Raw genomic sequence first — 16639 nt, forward strand, 5'->3', positions numbered from 1 at the left:
AGAAATATAGATCAATGGAACAAAATAGAAAGCCCAGAGATAAATCCATGCACATATGGACACCTTATCTTTGACAAAGGAGGCAAGAATATACAATGGAGAAAAGACAATCTCTTTAACTAGTGGTGCTGGGGAAATTGGTCAACCACTTGTAAAAGAATGAAACTAGAACACTTTCTAACACCATACACAAAAATAAATTCAAATGGATTAAAGATCTAAATGTAAGACCAGAAACTATAAAACTCCTAGAGGAAAACATAGGCAAAACACTCTCTGACATAAATCAAAGCAGGATCCTCTATGACCCACCTCCCAGCGTATTGGAAATAAAAGCAAAACTAAACAAATGGGACCTAATTAAACTTAAAAGCTTTTGCACAACAAAGGAAACTATAAGCAAGGTGAAAAGACGGCCTTCAGAATGGGAGAAAATAATAGCAAACGAAGCAACTGACAAATAATTAATCTCAAAAATATACAAGCAACTCCTAAAGCTCAATTCCAGAAAAATAAATGACCCAATCAAAAAGTGGCCCAAAGAACTAAACAGACAGTTCTCCAAAGAAGACATACAGATGGCTAACAAACACATGAAAAGATGTTCAACATCACTCATTATCAGAGAAATGCAAATCAAAACCACAATGAGGTACCATCTCACAACGGTCAGAATGGCTGCTATCCAAAAATCTACAAACAATAAATGCTGGAGAGGGTGTGGGGAAAAGGGAACCCTCTTACACTGTTGATGGGAATGTAAACTAGTACAGCCACTATGGAGAACAGTGTGGAGATTCCTTTAAAAACTGGAAATAGAACTGCCATATGACCCAGAAATCCCACTGCTGGGCATACACACCGAGGAAACCAGAATTGAGACACGTGTACCCCAATGTTTATCGGAGTACTGTTTATAATAGCCAGAACATGGAAGCAACCTAGACGTCCATCAGCAGACAAATGGATAAGAAAGCTGTGGTACATATACACGATGGAATATTACTCAGCCATTAAAAAGAATACATTTGAATCAGTTCTAATGAGGTGGATGAAACTGGAGCCTATTATACAGAGTGAAGTAAGCCAGAAAGAAAAACACCAATACTGTATACTAACACATATATGTGGAATTTAGAAAGATGGTAACGATAACCCTATATGCAAGACAGCAAAAGAGACACAGATGTATAGAACAGTCTTTTGGACTCTGTGGGAGAAGGCGAGGGTGAGATAATCTGAGAGAATAGCATTGACACGTGTATATTATCATATGTGAAACAGATCTCCAGTCCAGGTTTGATGCATGAGACAGGACACTCAGGGCTGGTGCACTGGGATGACCCTGAGGGATGGGATGGGGAGGCAGGTGGGAGGGAGGGTCAGGATGGGGAACACATGTACACCCATGGCTGATTCATATCAATGTATGGCAAAACCCACCACAATATTGTAAAGTAATTAGCCTCCAACTAAAATAAATTGAAAAAAGAAAAAAGGAGTTTCAGTTAGCTCTGTTGAATGATTGTTTCACTGCCTCCTTAAAGTCTGCAATGTCCAACTTGGCATGAAGGTCACACCAGCTATAACAGTTAACGGTGAATGGTCAACTATGAAATTTCTTCTAAACAATGCAAATTAAAAGCTGAATATACATTTCTATGACTTGAATTAGATTTTTCTGTAGACTTTCATTAAAATAAAATAGTGTAATCGGCACAAAAAGAGTAATTAGGAAGTCTTGGCTTAAATTTCAGTTCCACTGCTGAACTCCTAGACTTCCCATACAACCTCTCTGAACCCCATTTTTCTCACTGGTAAAATCAGGATAATAATTCTGGTTTTATAATGTTTTGAGAGTCAAATGAAATAATATATGTAGAAAAAAAACTTTTTAAACTATAAGATACTATCCTATAAAATGTTCATAATTATGAGTTTCTACTACTGTTTATAATTTTTCAGTTGGCACTGACACAAAACTTAGTTCTTTAACCCTTCTAACTTTTTTGTCAAAGAGTTAATCATCTATAAACAAGCACTTCTTTGACTTGGGGTAACTGCCATTTAAAATATGTCAACCTTGTTGTTGTTTTAGTTGCTAAGTCCTGTCTGACTCTTTACGACCCTCTGGACTGTAGCCCACCAGGTCCCTCTGTCCATGGGATTTTCCAGGTAAGAATACTGGAGTGGGTTGCCATTTCCTCCTCCAGGGGATCTTCCCGACCCAGGGATTGAACCTTCGTCTCCTGCGTTGGCAGGCAGATTCTTTACCACTGAGCTACCAGGGAAGCCCTTGTCAATCTTAAAGATAACACATTTACAGATTCGGAAAGGGGTTAGGAGAAAGAAAACAGTAATTTACATTTGCTAGGGCTTTTGCCAAAGCCCCGCTTCCATCCATTGTACAAAGGAAGTCCTTATAGAATCTCATCTTGACTTTGCTGTCTTTGATCATGAGGACCCCGATTCCTTTGAATGTAAACTCCACATTTTGTTTGATGGAAATGGATCGTGACAAAAAAAGCAGCGTCTCCTTCACACATCCTTCCACTATATCTCTGCTAAATGGACCCTCCAAGGATATCATGACAAAATTAAGCGGAACTATTGGGATATCACCTAGAGGAGAAAGGGGGAGAGGAAAGAATTGGAGATTATAACAAAGACATAGCATACACACTCATAAATAATCACTTGATTCTCACTTAATACTTAAAAACAGAACTGTACCTGTGAAGCCTTTAGTTGTACTCTTTAATGCTCAATTAAATTTTCCCTAAAAGTAGAATGTTTTTGCTCAGAACAAGCACAATTAGCTTTCTAAACTGTGCTACAGACAAGCTTTTAATTCTCTCTTGTTGAAAGAGAAAGCCCACCCAAAGCAATGAAGACCCAGTGTAGTCAAAAATAAATACACTTTTAAATGGTTGAAAAATCCATCAAATTTACCATACAGAATACAGGCATAACAAATTCTAAGTATAGCTTGTTGGTATTTGTTTTTCCAATATATCATTTTTCGGTAGAAAGTTACTCTGCAAATTAACTTCCAGAGATGTTAACATAAAGGCAAGTTCCAGCCTTTTCACCTTGTCGGCATTGGGGGTAGACGAACTCTCTTCATCCAGATATAAGTTTGATGCAGGAGGGCATGATTAGGAAAGTCAAAAGGAACACAACCAGAAATTAGGAGAGAACCCTCCCACTCCAAGTAACCAGGGCAGGTATCACATAAAGCCACACCCTGAAACTGGAATGCAAGTATCCTGGAGAAGGCGTCATGTATCCCCCCATGTCTCTAGCACCTGGGACAAGACTGCCATGTCGTTGGCCCTTAGTAAATATTTGTGGAAGGGAAAAAGGAAGGAGGCAAAAGGAGGGAAGAAGGGAATAAGGAAGCAAAGAAAAGAAGGAGATTTAGGATGTGAGAGGTGTATAAGGTATTAAGTCTTTACAGAATTATTAACCTGCTGCTAAGTTGCTTCAGTCGTGTCCAACTCTGTGCAACCCCACAGACAGCAGCCCACCAGGCTCCGCTGTCCCTGGGATTCTCCAGGCAAGAACACTGGAGTGGGTTGCCATTTCCTTCTCCAATGCATGAAAGTGAAAAGTCAAAGTGAAGTCACTCAGTCGTGTCCGACTCTTCGCAACCCCATGGACTGCAGCCTACCAGGCTCCTCCATCCATGGGATTTTCCAGGCAAGAGTACAGGAGTGGGGTGCCATTGCCTTCTCCATTAACCTTCTAACAACTTTTAAATTTCAATAATTTCGATGATATACAATAGAAACTCAGTTGATCTTTTCCTAGTTGATATTAACTGTGATTCTTCCAACCAGTAATCCTAATTAACTTTCTCTTCTTTATAATCACTTTTAATTTCTTAGATCTGAAATACATATAAAATCTGCATGACTCCATGTGATGTGGCTTTTATATAAATTTGCCTTGATGTCATATCCGGCCTTGAGCTTCTGAGGTTGAAAATGACTTGCAAAAAGACTGTATATTATTCCCTACCTCAGCCCCTCCCTCTGACAAAGGTATCACATGAAAAGAGAGCTTCTCAAAGCAGAAAGCAGTAAAGCCACAATTGGCCAAGCATTGCCCTTTCATTTTCATCCCCTGGCTAGTCACGTTCTGGGAAAGTCTTTAAAATAAAATCTGTTTACCAGGAGTATATACTCTGTTTTGTTTGAGTCCATGAATCTGTACTAACTTCTCTGCCATGATAAACACGGGCCTCTGAATTAGGAAAAACTTCTTGTTTCCCACCTCAAGCTTTTGTCTCATGAAAGTGAAAGTTCCAAGTCCTGGAATCTGAACTCCCTGAAAAGACAAAGGGGAAAAAAAAAAAATCAACAGAGAGAATTCACTGAAATGTAAAGAAAAATAATCCTTAGCACTGTTATCCCAAAGCACATGAAGAAATTTAAGCATGTGCCTTAAAATTCAATGCTCTTTATGACCCATTACAGCTTTAGTATTTCATGACTCTAAGTTTTCAAAGAAGTATAAAATGTAATATCTCAATCCACAGTGCTTTTCTGATCCATCATCTCCATATCATTCAAAGGCTGTGAGGACTAAGAAAACATGTATGGGGACTTCCCAGCGGTCCAGTGGCTAAGACCCTGTGCTCCCAGTGCAGGGGGCCTGGGTTTGATCCCTGGTGGAGGAACTGTATCCCACATGCCACTACTAAGACCTGGTATAGTCAAACAAATAAACTTTTTTTTTAATGTATGGATGCCATAGCTGCTTTTAATCTTTATCTAAGATTACTTTGCCAACAAAGGTCCGTCTAGTCAAGGCTATGGTTTTTCCTGTGGTCATGTATGGATGTGAGAGTTGGACTGTGAAGAAGGCTGAGCGCCGAAGAATTGATGCTTTTGTGTTGGAGAAGACTCTTGAGAGTCCCTTGGACTGCAAGGAGATCCAACCAGTCCATTCTAAAGGAGATCAGCCCTGGGTGTTCTTTGGAAGGAATAATGCTAAAGCTGAAACTCCAGTACTTTGGCCACCTCATGCGAAGAGTTGACTCATTGGAAAAGACCCTGATGCTGGGAGGGATTGGGGGCAGGAGGAGAAGGGGACGACAGAGGATAAGATGGCTGGATGGCATCATTGACTCGATGGACATGAGTTTGAGTGAACTCCAGGAGTTGGTGATGGACAGGGAGGCCTGGCGTGCTGCAATTCATGGGGTCGCAAAGAGTCGGACACGACTGAGCAACTGAACTGAACTGAACTGAAGATTACTCTTGTCCTAAAAAGAGATGGAAATACCAGACTACCTTACCTGCCTCCTGAGAAATCTGTGTGCAGGTCAAGAAGCAACAGTTAGAACCAGACATGAAACAACAGATTGGTTCTAAATCGGGAAAGGAGCACATCAAGGCTGCATACTGTCACCCTGTTTATTTCACTTATATGCAGAGTACATCATGTGAAATGCCGGGCTAGATGACGCCCAGGCTGGAATCAAGATTACTGGGAGAAATATCAATAACCTCAGATACGCAGATGATACCAGAAAGCAAAGAAGAACTAAAGAGCCTCTTGATGAAAAGGAAAGAAGAGAGTGGAAAAGTTGGCTTAAAACTCAACATTCAGAAAACTTAAGATCATGGCATCTGGTCCTACCACTTCATGGCAAATAGATGGGAAAACAATGGAAACAGTGACAGACTTTATTTGGGACTTTCAAAATCACTGCAGATAGTGACTGCAGCCATGAAATTAAAAGACACTTGCTCCTTGAAAGAAAAGCTATGACCAACCTAGACAGCGTATTAAAAAGCAGAGATATTACTTTGCCAACAAAGGTCCATCTAGTCAAAGCCATGTTTTTTTCAGTAGTCATGTATGGATGTGAGAGTTGGACTATAAAGAAAGCTGAGTGCCAAAGAATTGATGCTTTTGAACTGTGATGTTGGAAAAGACCCTTAAGAGTCCCTTGGACTGCAAGGAGATCCAACCAGTCCATCCTAAAGGAAATCAGTCCTGACTGTTTATTGGAAGGACTGATGCTGAGGCTGAAACTCTAATACTTTGGCCACATCACCAATTCAATGGGCATGAGTTTGAGCAAGCTCCGAGAGTTGGTGATGGACAGGGAAGCCTGGCGTGCTGTGGTCCGTGGTGGGGCAGAGAGTCAGACACAACTGAGCGACTGAACTGAACTGACTGAAATTGTGTGGCATTTTAAATTTTAATCCCTTGCCATCAGGGGAGAGATTTTCTGCTTCCTCATTCTCTCTTAAAAAAAAAAAAAAAAAAAAAAAACGTTTATTTATTTACTTGTCTGCACCAGATCTCAGTTGTGGCACACAGTGTCTTGATCTTCGCTGCGGTGTATGGGATCTTTTAGTTATGGCATGTGGGATCTAGAATCCTAAATAGGGATCAAACCCAAGCTCCTGGCATTGGGAGCATGGAGGATTAACCACTGGAACACCAAGGAAGTCCCTCTCATTCTTTATGGTAGGTTTATTGTCCCTCACTTAAAATCAGACAACCGAAAACATCGAAGATACAGGCCCTAGTGTGGTGATCTTGGTTAATACGCAGAAGCAAAAGATTTTGGCTCTCACTCTAGAGCTCTGTCTTCCTGGAAACATCATACATCAAAGGTTACAAAGTCTAATGCTATAGGAGCCAAGAAAGGATGCAAGGGAGTGAAGGTACAGAGCCAGAGAATGTGATGGCTCAGGAGTGCATGCCCCATCTAAAGGGGAGAGACCCTTGTCAGCTTCAGCCAAGTGTCACATGTACTGAACAAAAACTGATTTTGTTAATCGGCTGATTTTTCAAGGAAAAAAAAATTTGTACAAACTCCCAATTTTAAATTCTGATGACTAATTCAAATTATCAGATCAAACAAATAGATTTCATGGATGAATTCAGATCAAAGGTTCTCATATTGGGACCTCTGAGTAGGATATAAACGTTTCACAATATCCCAGCACCCTCCAAACTCCCAACATCTCTGTTCAGTTCTGTGGCATCCAAACTCAAGACTTGATGGGGGAGAAATAGCCCAGCCCTGGACAAAAGTTCTCATTTTTGGCAAGTAGAGTTCAGTCCCTGACTGCCTTCATACATTTCAGTTAGAATCCATTCCCTGCAAGGAGGCAAGACAAGAAGCATCATATCCTTCTATAGCCACGCCAGGAACTACCAGATCACAGACGAACAGAATTCATCTACGTCCTCTGTACACACCTGGACTGATCAGCAATACACTTCCTATCACTGGAACAGCAGAACTTTCACATCGTTACCTAAGGGTGAAATCCGTGTCTGTTAAATCTACCAACCACAAGTCCTACGTGTGAGCATCATAGAATCACAAGACTGCAGGTTACACTGGATGGCTCTAAAATCTGCTATCTTTCTCCCAGCAAAACAATTGGAGACTAAGGAGGAAACATTCTTTGATGTCCTATGTTAAAATTAAAGTATAAATCTTACCTTGTGTAAGGATAGCTGCCGTTCCACAAATTCTGACACATTTCCCCAAATAGTAGAAACTTCTAAAATTCAAGGTAAATAAAATATAATGTATGAATAATTTATGAAAGCACACCTGTGATAGTTATCTTAGTGTTTGTAAACAAAAATGTGAATACGAAATACAGAATAAATAATTTACATTATTTAAGTGATAATAATTTCTAATTAATTAAAATTAACAGAAAATAAAGTCACTCCCCAAAGTTAATTTTCCTAATAAGCAAAGTTAACTCGCTTTAAATTCCAAAAATGTGAAAGAGGAGGCGAAAGAGAAAGAGAAGGTAGAGAGGAGGCGGAGAAAATCTTTGTAGAATAAAGGGAAGTGTCACAACTTGCCCTTTATTATATAAACATAGCTGTTGTTAGTTGTGTCAGACTCTTGGCAATCCCATGGACTGTAGTCTGCTAGGCTGCTCTGTCTCTGGAATTCTCCAGACAAGAATACTGGAGTGGGTAGCCATTCCCTTCTCCAGGGGATCTTCCTGATCCAGGGATCAATCCCGGGTCTCCTGCATTGCAGACAGATTCTTAACCATCTGAGTTAACCTAGTGTTATCTAGCCTTTTCTTTATATATATATATGTATTTATGTGGCTATGCTGAGTCTCAGTTGCAGCACAAGGGATCTTAAATCTTCATCGAGGCGTGTGGAACCTTTAGTTGTGGCACACAGGATCTTTTTTTAGTTGTGGCTTGCCAACAAAGGTCCGTCTAGTCAAGGCTATGGTTTTTCCAGTGGTCATGTATGGATGTGAGAGTTGGACTGTGAAGAAAGCTGAGTGCCAAAGAATTGATGCTTTTGAACTGTGGTGTTGGAAAAGACTCTTGAGAGTCCCTTGGACTGCAAGGAGATCCAACCAGTCCATTCTAAAGGAGATTGGTCCTGGGTGTTCTTTGGAAGGACTGATGCTAAAGCTGAAACTCCAGTACTTTGGCCACCTCATGCGAAGAGTTGACTCATTGGAAAAGACTCTGATGCTGGGAGGGACTGGGGGCAGGAGAAGAAGGGGACAGAGGATGAGATGGCTGGATGGCATCGCTGACTCGATGGACGTGAGTTTGAGTGAACTCCGGGAGTTGGTGATAGACAGGGAGGCCTGGCATGCTGCGATTCATGGGGTCGCAAAGAGTCGGACACGACTGAGTGACTGAACTGAACTGTGAACTCTTAGTTGCGGCATGTGGGATCTAGTTCCCCGACCAGGGATCGAACCAGGGCCCCCTGCATTGTGAACATGGAGTCTTAACCACTGGACTACCAGGGAAGTCCCTAATCTAGGCTTTTCTTAATGACCCATTCAACAAGCTTCTAAGAGTCTACACCATGCCATTTGATTAACATAAGCCTTCATTCTCACACCATTCCATAATATAGGAAGGAGGCCAGGGGCCACTAAAGCATGAAAGATCATTGTCCGTACATTAACTGTCTCTGCACTTTTATTTTTGCTTCATTCTTGACTGGATTTCACTCTCAGTAGTCACCATTGGACTCCAGCTGTCACTCCTCTCTGCTACGAGTGCTCTGCAGGCTCACTGCCCAGTCTTAATTCACTGCTTCTGATCAGCTATGCTCTTGATTTCAACAAATATACTAACATTATGTCTAAAATAATAATTTTTAAAAACAGACTTTTGGGTAAGGGTCCAAAGGGCTTTACTTTGAATTGGCACATAGACTTCACACTTTCTACTTTGAATGATCAGAGGGAGGCCTTCTATGCTTATTTTCTTGTTCTGAGCTATGTTCCAGGAAAGCTGTGGTAGAAAAATAAGTAGTTGTCAATTACTAAAGTGTTAATGTATGATATGAAAGAATACTCTGGGTATAACTAATACTCATAAATATAGAAAACCATGTCTATGTTGACATTTCCATTCCAAACTTAGTCATGAGTTTATTACAGATATTTTCCACTAGTGAACTCTCTCTGCAAATCAAGAGTCCTGTGTTTTACTCAAAAGAAAGGATCAAGAACAGTGGCAAATATCAGCTTACCACTTCATGGCATAGATGGAGTTGGGCACAAAAACCCATTCTTTCCCCAGTTTAGAAACTGCTTGATTTACTCTTGTAACTGCTTTTCTAATGGTTTAAACCATTACCTAATGTGGAAAATTGCACTCATTTAATTCTGTATATCAACACTGTAAATATTTTTATTAATATGCCAGAGAATGAACAGGATGGGCAATGAGAAGTAGCAGTGACTCATGGGTTTCCCTAATGGCTCAGTGGGTAAAGAATCCATCTTCAATGCAGGAGATACAGGAGACACCGGTTTGATCCTAAGAAGGTAACAGGCAGGAAGGCTGCTGCTGCTGCTGCTAAGTCGCTTCAGTCGTGTCCGACTCTGTGCGACCCCATAGACGGCAGCCCACCAGGCTCTCCCATCCCTGGGATTCTCCAGGCAAGAACACTGGAGTGGGTTGCCATTTCCTTCTCCAATGGATGAAAGCGAAAAGTGAAAGGGAAGTCGCTCAGTCGTGTCCAACTCTTAGCAACCCCATGGACTGCAGCCTACCAGGCTCCTCCGTCCATGGGATTTTCCAAGCAAGAGTACTGGAGTGGGGTGCCATTGCCTTCTCCAGGCAGGAAGGCTAGGGGTCTCCAAACAGAGGAAACAGACTGCAAGTGTCAGATGTTTTTTTATCTCCTTCTTAAGCGGCAGGGGAACAAACTACAAGTGTTAGATATTTTTCCCTTCTCTATACAAATTTAAAAGGAGGTTTCTCTTAAAATTTTGTGTTGCCATGATGACACCTGGTTCCACCTGAACTTAACTTTTCTCAAACCTTGAGCTAACCAATGAATTTTTCTTATGGAAATATTTTTCTTAAGCTATGTTAATGAACTATGTATTTACCCTAGACTCTGACTTTCTCCAAGTCGGTTCCACTTAAGACACAGAACTGATAAGGGCTCAACAAACCAGTATGTTTTACTCGTACCTTGTTCTCCCAATCTATGTTAATGAAACTGTATATATACTTGGAAACCTGCCTTTCTGCAAGATTCATGTCAATCATTTTATGGCCTGGGATGACTCACCTGGTACCAATGTTATCTCAAAATGTATGTTGTGGGTATGTTGTGGGCCTGGTGACAGTCTCTGAGTTTTGAGACATTTCCTTTCTCTAATTAGCAGCTGGTAGGAGAAGGCAATGGCACCCCACTCCAGTACTCTTGCCTGGAAAATCCCATGGACTGAGGAGCCTGGTGGGCTGCAGTCCATGGGGTCACTAAGAGTCGGACACGACTGGGTGACTTCACTTTCACTTTCCACTTTCATGCATTGGTGAAGGAAATGGCAACCCACTCCAGTGTTCTTGCCTGGAGAATCCCAGGCACAGCGGAGCCTGGTGGGCTGCCGTCTATGGGGTCGCACAGAGTCAGACACGACTGAAGTGACTTAGCAGCAGCAGCAGCAGCTATATAACATCCAGCTTAAGAGTAGCAGGGGGCACTCTTTCTGCCCCCTTCTGATGTCTATATCAGAAGCTTTTCTCTATCTCTTTTATACTTTAATAAAACTTTATTACACAAAAGCTCTGAGCGATCAAGCCTTGTCTCTGGTCCCAGATTGAATTCTTCTCCTCTGGCGGTCAAGAATCCCGGCATCTTTCACAACTCAGCAACAGCCTTTCAATCCCTGGGTTGGGAAGATCCCCTAGAGGAGGAAATGGTAACCCACTCCAGTATTCTTGCTGAAAAATCCTATAGACAGAGGAGCCCGGCAGACTACAGTCCAGAGTCGGACATGACTGAGCATGCGTGCACAGATGGAAGTGACTCTTATGAGCCTCGAGGAACAAGTTGGGTGATGGAAACTCACTCACCAAGAAAACTAGGACTGCATGCTACAGCGAGCTGGATGCCAACTCTGCCCTTCACTCTAAATCATGGATATACAGTTTATTAAATATACTCAAGTATTCCTTCTACTCTGTCCCATTCTACTATATATCCCATTCTTCCTCACCCTTACAGACAAAAGAATTCTGTCTGCTGCTGGCTGCTAAGAATTAACAGTCTCAACTGTTTCCTGAATTCAAATTTTCATCATGACTAAAAATATTTAATTCACTAGTGATACAGAATCTCAGTAGCCAGACTTACATGAAGACTTTTGAAAGTCAAAACTGTTAAGCCTTTCACCTAGAGTGATGATATGCAGCTCACATTTCAGGAAAACAATCTGTACCAAAATGAAATGATTTAATTACGGCCGGGAGAAATTGTATAGCTGGCAACCAGACCCTACTGAAAAGACCTGAGCTTAATTAGAAATTTGAAGATCCTCTTTCTTCATTTGAAAGATACATTCAAGTCCAACTGTGTCATTTTACCCTATAAAATCTAATGGGGTGGGAGTGGGGGGCCTCCCTAGTGGCACAGTGGATAAGAATCTGTTTGCCAATGCAGGAGACACGGTTTCCATCCCTGATTTGGGAAAATCCCACATGCTGCAGGGCAGCTAAGCCCATGGACTACAACTACTGAGCCAGGGCTCTAGAACCAGGGAGCTGCAACTACTTAGCCCATATATTGCAACTACTGGAGTCTGCGGGCTTCCCTGGTGGCTCAGCTGGTAAAGAATCCGCCTGCAATGAGGGAGACCTGGGTTCAATCCCTGGGTTGGGAAGATCCCCTGGAGAAGGGAAAGGCTACCCACTCCAGTATTCTGGCCTGGAGAATTCCATGGACTGTATAGTCCATGGGGTCACAAAGAGCAGGACACAACTGAGTGAATTTCACTTCACTTCACTTCACTTCACTTCACTGGAGTCTGCACACCCTAGAGCCTGTGCTCAGAAACAGGAGAAGCCACCACAGCGAGAAGCTCTCATGCTGCCCATAGAAAGCAGCCCCCTCTCCCTGCAACTAGAGAAAAGCCCACGAGTGATGAAGACCTGGCACAGTCAGAAATAAATAAATAAAATAATAATTTCTTAAAAATCGAATAGGCAAAGTCTTATAAGAGCAGAGTTTATTATTCTAAGCTGAAATTTGATATTTTTCACAGAAGGAAAAGGAAAACATGTACATCATTTCCTTCAGGAAATGAAGCCTTTAAGCCTCTGTAATTCAAATGGAACAGACCTGGAAATCTTGCAGACTATGATTTCTAACTTTGATTTTTTTGCATACACCAAAGTGTCAGGAAAAGAATCACTAAATCTCAAAAGAAAAATACTTCTAATCCAGTCTAAAAAGCAAATTAAAGAATATGCTACTGTTATATTTTTAGGAAAGCTGAGGTTTTTATTTATTTTGACCAAACACTGAAATACCAAGAACCACAAGAAATCATCCCTGGATGTACCTTCCATATTCAATTCAACCTTCATTTAAGTTCAGATTCTAAACATTTTGTGCAATTCAAAACCGTATTTTTAAACACAATGCCAAATGTATTCCAGGTAGGAACACTTTATCTTATATATAATCATTATTAAAAAAAAAAAGACCAAGTGCCCATTATGTATATTACAGAATAATATATATTTGAAATAGATACTAATATCAAAAGGGAAAGATAAGTCCCCTAACTTTATTAAACTAAAATCCTGATATACAAACAGAGCAAATTAGTATAGAGTGATTTAGACAAGGAAACATATTCCCAGAGCACAGTGCAGTGGGAAGGGCACGCTGTGCTGTGTGTCTGGAGACCTACAGCCTTCCCGCCCCCACGGATTGCTCGCTGTGCAGCCTTCAGTACTTTCAATCGGTTCGCATCTGTAAAATGATGACGGTTCCCTCTAAGTACTAGTGTTGTTGTTTAGTTGCTCAGTCATGTCCAACTCTTTGGTGACCCCATGGACTGTACCCCTCCAGGCTTCTGTGTCCTTGGGATTTCCCGGGTGAAAACACTGGCATGGGTTGTCACAACTCCTGAGCTCTCGGGCCGAAACTGCTGAAGTCGGTTCACCTAGAGCCTGTGCTCTGCAACAGGAGACAGTGCGGTGAGAAGCCGGAGATCTGCAACAATGAGTAACTAACCCCTGCTCGCCACAACTAGAGAAAGCCCGGGCAAAACAATGAAGACCCAGTGCAGCCAAAAATAATTTTTTTTTTAATCTCGGTGTCACTTTGGAGTTACTCTTCTAAGAAACTTTCTAAGCAAGCCTAGCAAATTTTCTATAGAACATGTCAAGTCTTCTTCCAAACAGCCATTTCTTTTTTTTAATCTGTTTTTTGGTGTTTTTTTTTTTTTTTTTAACTTTTTTGGCTGCCACAGGCAGCATGCAGTATCTCACTTCCCCAGCCAGGGATGGAACCCATTCACCCACTCCCCTCGCTGCAGAAGCCCAGAGTCTTAACCACTGGACCACCAGGGCAGTCCCTTGATCTCACTTTCTTAACACAACCCTGAGATACCAAGGGCAACAAAAGTAGCCTTGCCTTTGCCTGAATTCTGAGGAGGAGCCATTTGGGGGGGTTGTTTGTAGCCAGCATTTATTGAGACTCCACGCTAGTCCCGGTGTGTACATTATCTTATTTAATAAAAACCCCCTCAGCTGGCCCCTTTCTCTCATTAAAGAACTCAGTAAACAAAAGTGTCTTAAGACTTAGTGCTCCCAAGTGCACGTGGTCTGGGTTCCATCCCGGGTCAAGGAAGCCCCTCCCACACCGAGCAAGTAAGTGAGTTAGCAAGCGGCACCTAAGACCCAGCGGAGCTAAAGAAATGGAAAGAGCCTTTGGACGTGCACCGTGAATCGGCTGTGATTACCGGCTGCGTGACAAGGCAACACGGGCCCTTCAAGGCCCTCCAGAGACAGGGGATGGGGAGAAGCCCTCAGCTTTGCCCCAAGCAGGTAAAGGTTCGTCCCCAGCCCCAAGCCCCTGTCGCCTACCCTCCTGGCTCAGCGAGGGCAGCGTGGGCAGCAGGTGCCTGCCGACGTCCTGCAGCGAAGGGAGGATGGTGTCCAGCATCTCTGGTCCCGTCAGGTGGATGCTGCGTCTTTTCTTCTTCAGATGGAGTTTACACAAACGTGGTTGTCCCACTCTCCAGCCCCCCTCTCCTGGGAAATTTGGATGTACCTTAAAAATTACCAAATCTCGATTTTTTTTTCTTTCTTAAACGTTTTTTTCTTGCCGTCCCCCACACCCCGCCCCCGACTCTGGCTCTCCCTGAAATGTGCCCACCACAGGAACTCAGAGAGCTGTTCGGCACTTGAATTAAAAAGCGCAAATCCAAGCTCTGGGGACCTTTAGGAGGCCCACTGAGAGGGTCAGCCGGAGCACGGAGCAGGGTAAGGGGACCGCGGGAGGGCGGGCCCGCAGAGAGTAAGGGAGAAGCGTGTTGCTAGGACGCGACAAAGGCTCGCTCCGTTGCTAGGGAGTCAGAATAGGGCCGTGGCCCAGCCCCCTAGGTGTGTCTGGTCCCAGGTGGCCCGGTTGAATCAGAGCTCCAGGCAGAGAGAAATTGAGAAGTAACAATGTTTTTTATTTTTTTCCCTTTCCTTCTTGCCCTGAACAGCGAAGAGACGTGTGGCTTTGGTAATCACCCTGGACAAACCTGGAAATAAGCGTTTGTCCCGAGTGATGGACTTTCTGAGTCTCTGGGTCTGTTTGAGAGCTTGAGTGAGAGCTGGAATTTGTTTGTCTCCTGTTTGGTTATTCCTAGACTCCCCTCCTAGGAAATGGAGGGCAGGAGGACTGGGGAGGGAGTCGACTTTTTTTTTCATTATAGTCAACTTCTCCTTCCTTCTACACTGAATGACTCTCCTCCTGCAGAACTGTTTTCATACTCTCTCCTCTGCTGACAATGAATTATCACAAAGCAAGCATACCCATGTAAACCCCATTCAGGTCAAGAAATAGAACTCCACCATTACCACAGAAATGCACCTCATTCCCCCTCCTGACATTATTCCAACAAATACCATCAATTAATTTTACCTGTATTTGAACTTTTAGAAGCATACAGTATGTATGCTTCGGTTGTGGCTCTGTCACTAAACGTGAGATTCCTCTGTGATTTCTTCAGTAGCAATTTGTTCATTTTCACTGTTGCATGTTATCCCTTTGTGTGACGATTGCACACTTTATTTATCCATTCCACTGTTGACAGAGACATGAATTGTTTCCCTTTGGAGCTATTCGGAATAATGTTGCTGCAAACATTCTTGAACAAACTTTTTCTTTTCGGCTGTGCTGGGTCTCGGTTGCTAAGTGCTGCTTTCTCTAGTTGCCGAGATCAGGGGCTTCTCAATGGGTGACTTCTCCATGTTAACTCTCATATTTGAGATATGAAGAGAATGTAAAAGCAGTACAAGGAGGGGGAGGTTACTTCTGAGATGACTGGTCTGAATGCTTAGCAAAGAGGTTTGGGATTTACTTGGTGTAGATGGCTCCTGAAGGCTTTGGGATAAGATGACGTGATCACTCACACAGACTATTATATTCTTCAGTATTAAAATGGAGTTGGTATTTCATTATGTGGCATAAAGAATCTATATGTCAGATGGAAACTATTCAGTTGATCCTCAAACAGTACAAATCTGAACTGCCCGGGTCCCTTTGTGTGCAGATTTTTTTCACTAAATATATATGCTATAGTAACACGGATTCTGAAATAGCTGAATCCATGGATGTGGAACAGCAGATATCAGGGTGGGGGTAGAGGGGCATGAGGTATCAGTTCAGTTCAGTTCAGTTCAGTCGCTCAGTCGTGTCCAACTCTTTTCGACCCCATGAATCGCAGCACGCCAGGCCTCCCTGTCCATCACCAACTCCCGGAGTTCACCCAGACTCACGTCCATTGAGTCAGTGATGCCATCCAGCCATCTCATCCTCTGTTGTCCCCTTCTTCTCCTGCCCCCAATCCCTCCCAGCATCAGAGTCTTTTCCAATGAGTCAACTCTTCGGATGAGATGGCCAAAGTACTGGAGTTTCAGCTTTAGCATCATTCCTTCCAAAGAAATCCCAGGGCTGATCTCCTTCAGAATGGACTGGCTGGATCTCCTTGCAGTCCAAGGGACTGTAAAGTTGTGGGGAGGGGTTGGTTCCACTGTGGGGAGGCTTGTCACTCCAAACCTCACCCCCTCCCATTGTTCAAGGGTCAACTGCAATCAGAGAAATTTCTGAGAGAGATGAGGGATAGCCATC

At 42.7% G+C, this 16639-nt stretch overlaps 1 protein-coding gene across 2 annotated transcripts in view; it reads right to left on the minus strand.

Annotated features, from left to right (window-relative positions):
* The window catches only part of CCDC81 (coiled-coil domain containing 81), a 42315-nt gene extending 27489 nt beyond the window's left edge, over positions 1-14826 (minus strand). The window contains exons 1-5 of one of the 2 annotated variants that reach the window (XM_061406028.1): positions 14675-14826; positions 14383-14569; positions 7480-7541; positions 4176-4332; positions 2366-2622 (exon numbers count right to left, since the gene is read on the minus strand). In XM_061406028.1, the coding sequence (XP_061262012.1) occupies positions 2366-2622; positions 4176-4332; positions 7480-7541; positions 14383-14461 (555 nt within the window). In that variant the 5' untranslated portion in view covers positions 14462-14569; positions 14675-14826. Of the gene's footprint in view, positions 1-2365; positions 2623-4175; positions 4333-7479; positions 7542-14382 lie in introns of both variants that reach the window. The other variant, XM_061406027.1, reaches the window with a different exon arrangement.
* Between the last annotated feature and the right edge of the window lie 1813 nt (positions 14827-16639).

Source organism: Bos javanicus, chromosome 29, assembly GCF_032452875.1.
Source record: "Bos javanicus breed banteng chromosome 29, ARS-OSU_banteng_1.0, whole genome shotgun sequence".
In the NCBI taxonomy this organism is placed as follows: domain Eukaryota; kingdom Metazoa; phylum Chordata; class Mammalia; order Artiodactyla; family Bovidae; genus Bos; species Bos javanicus.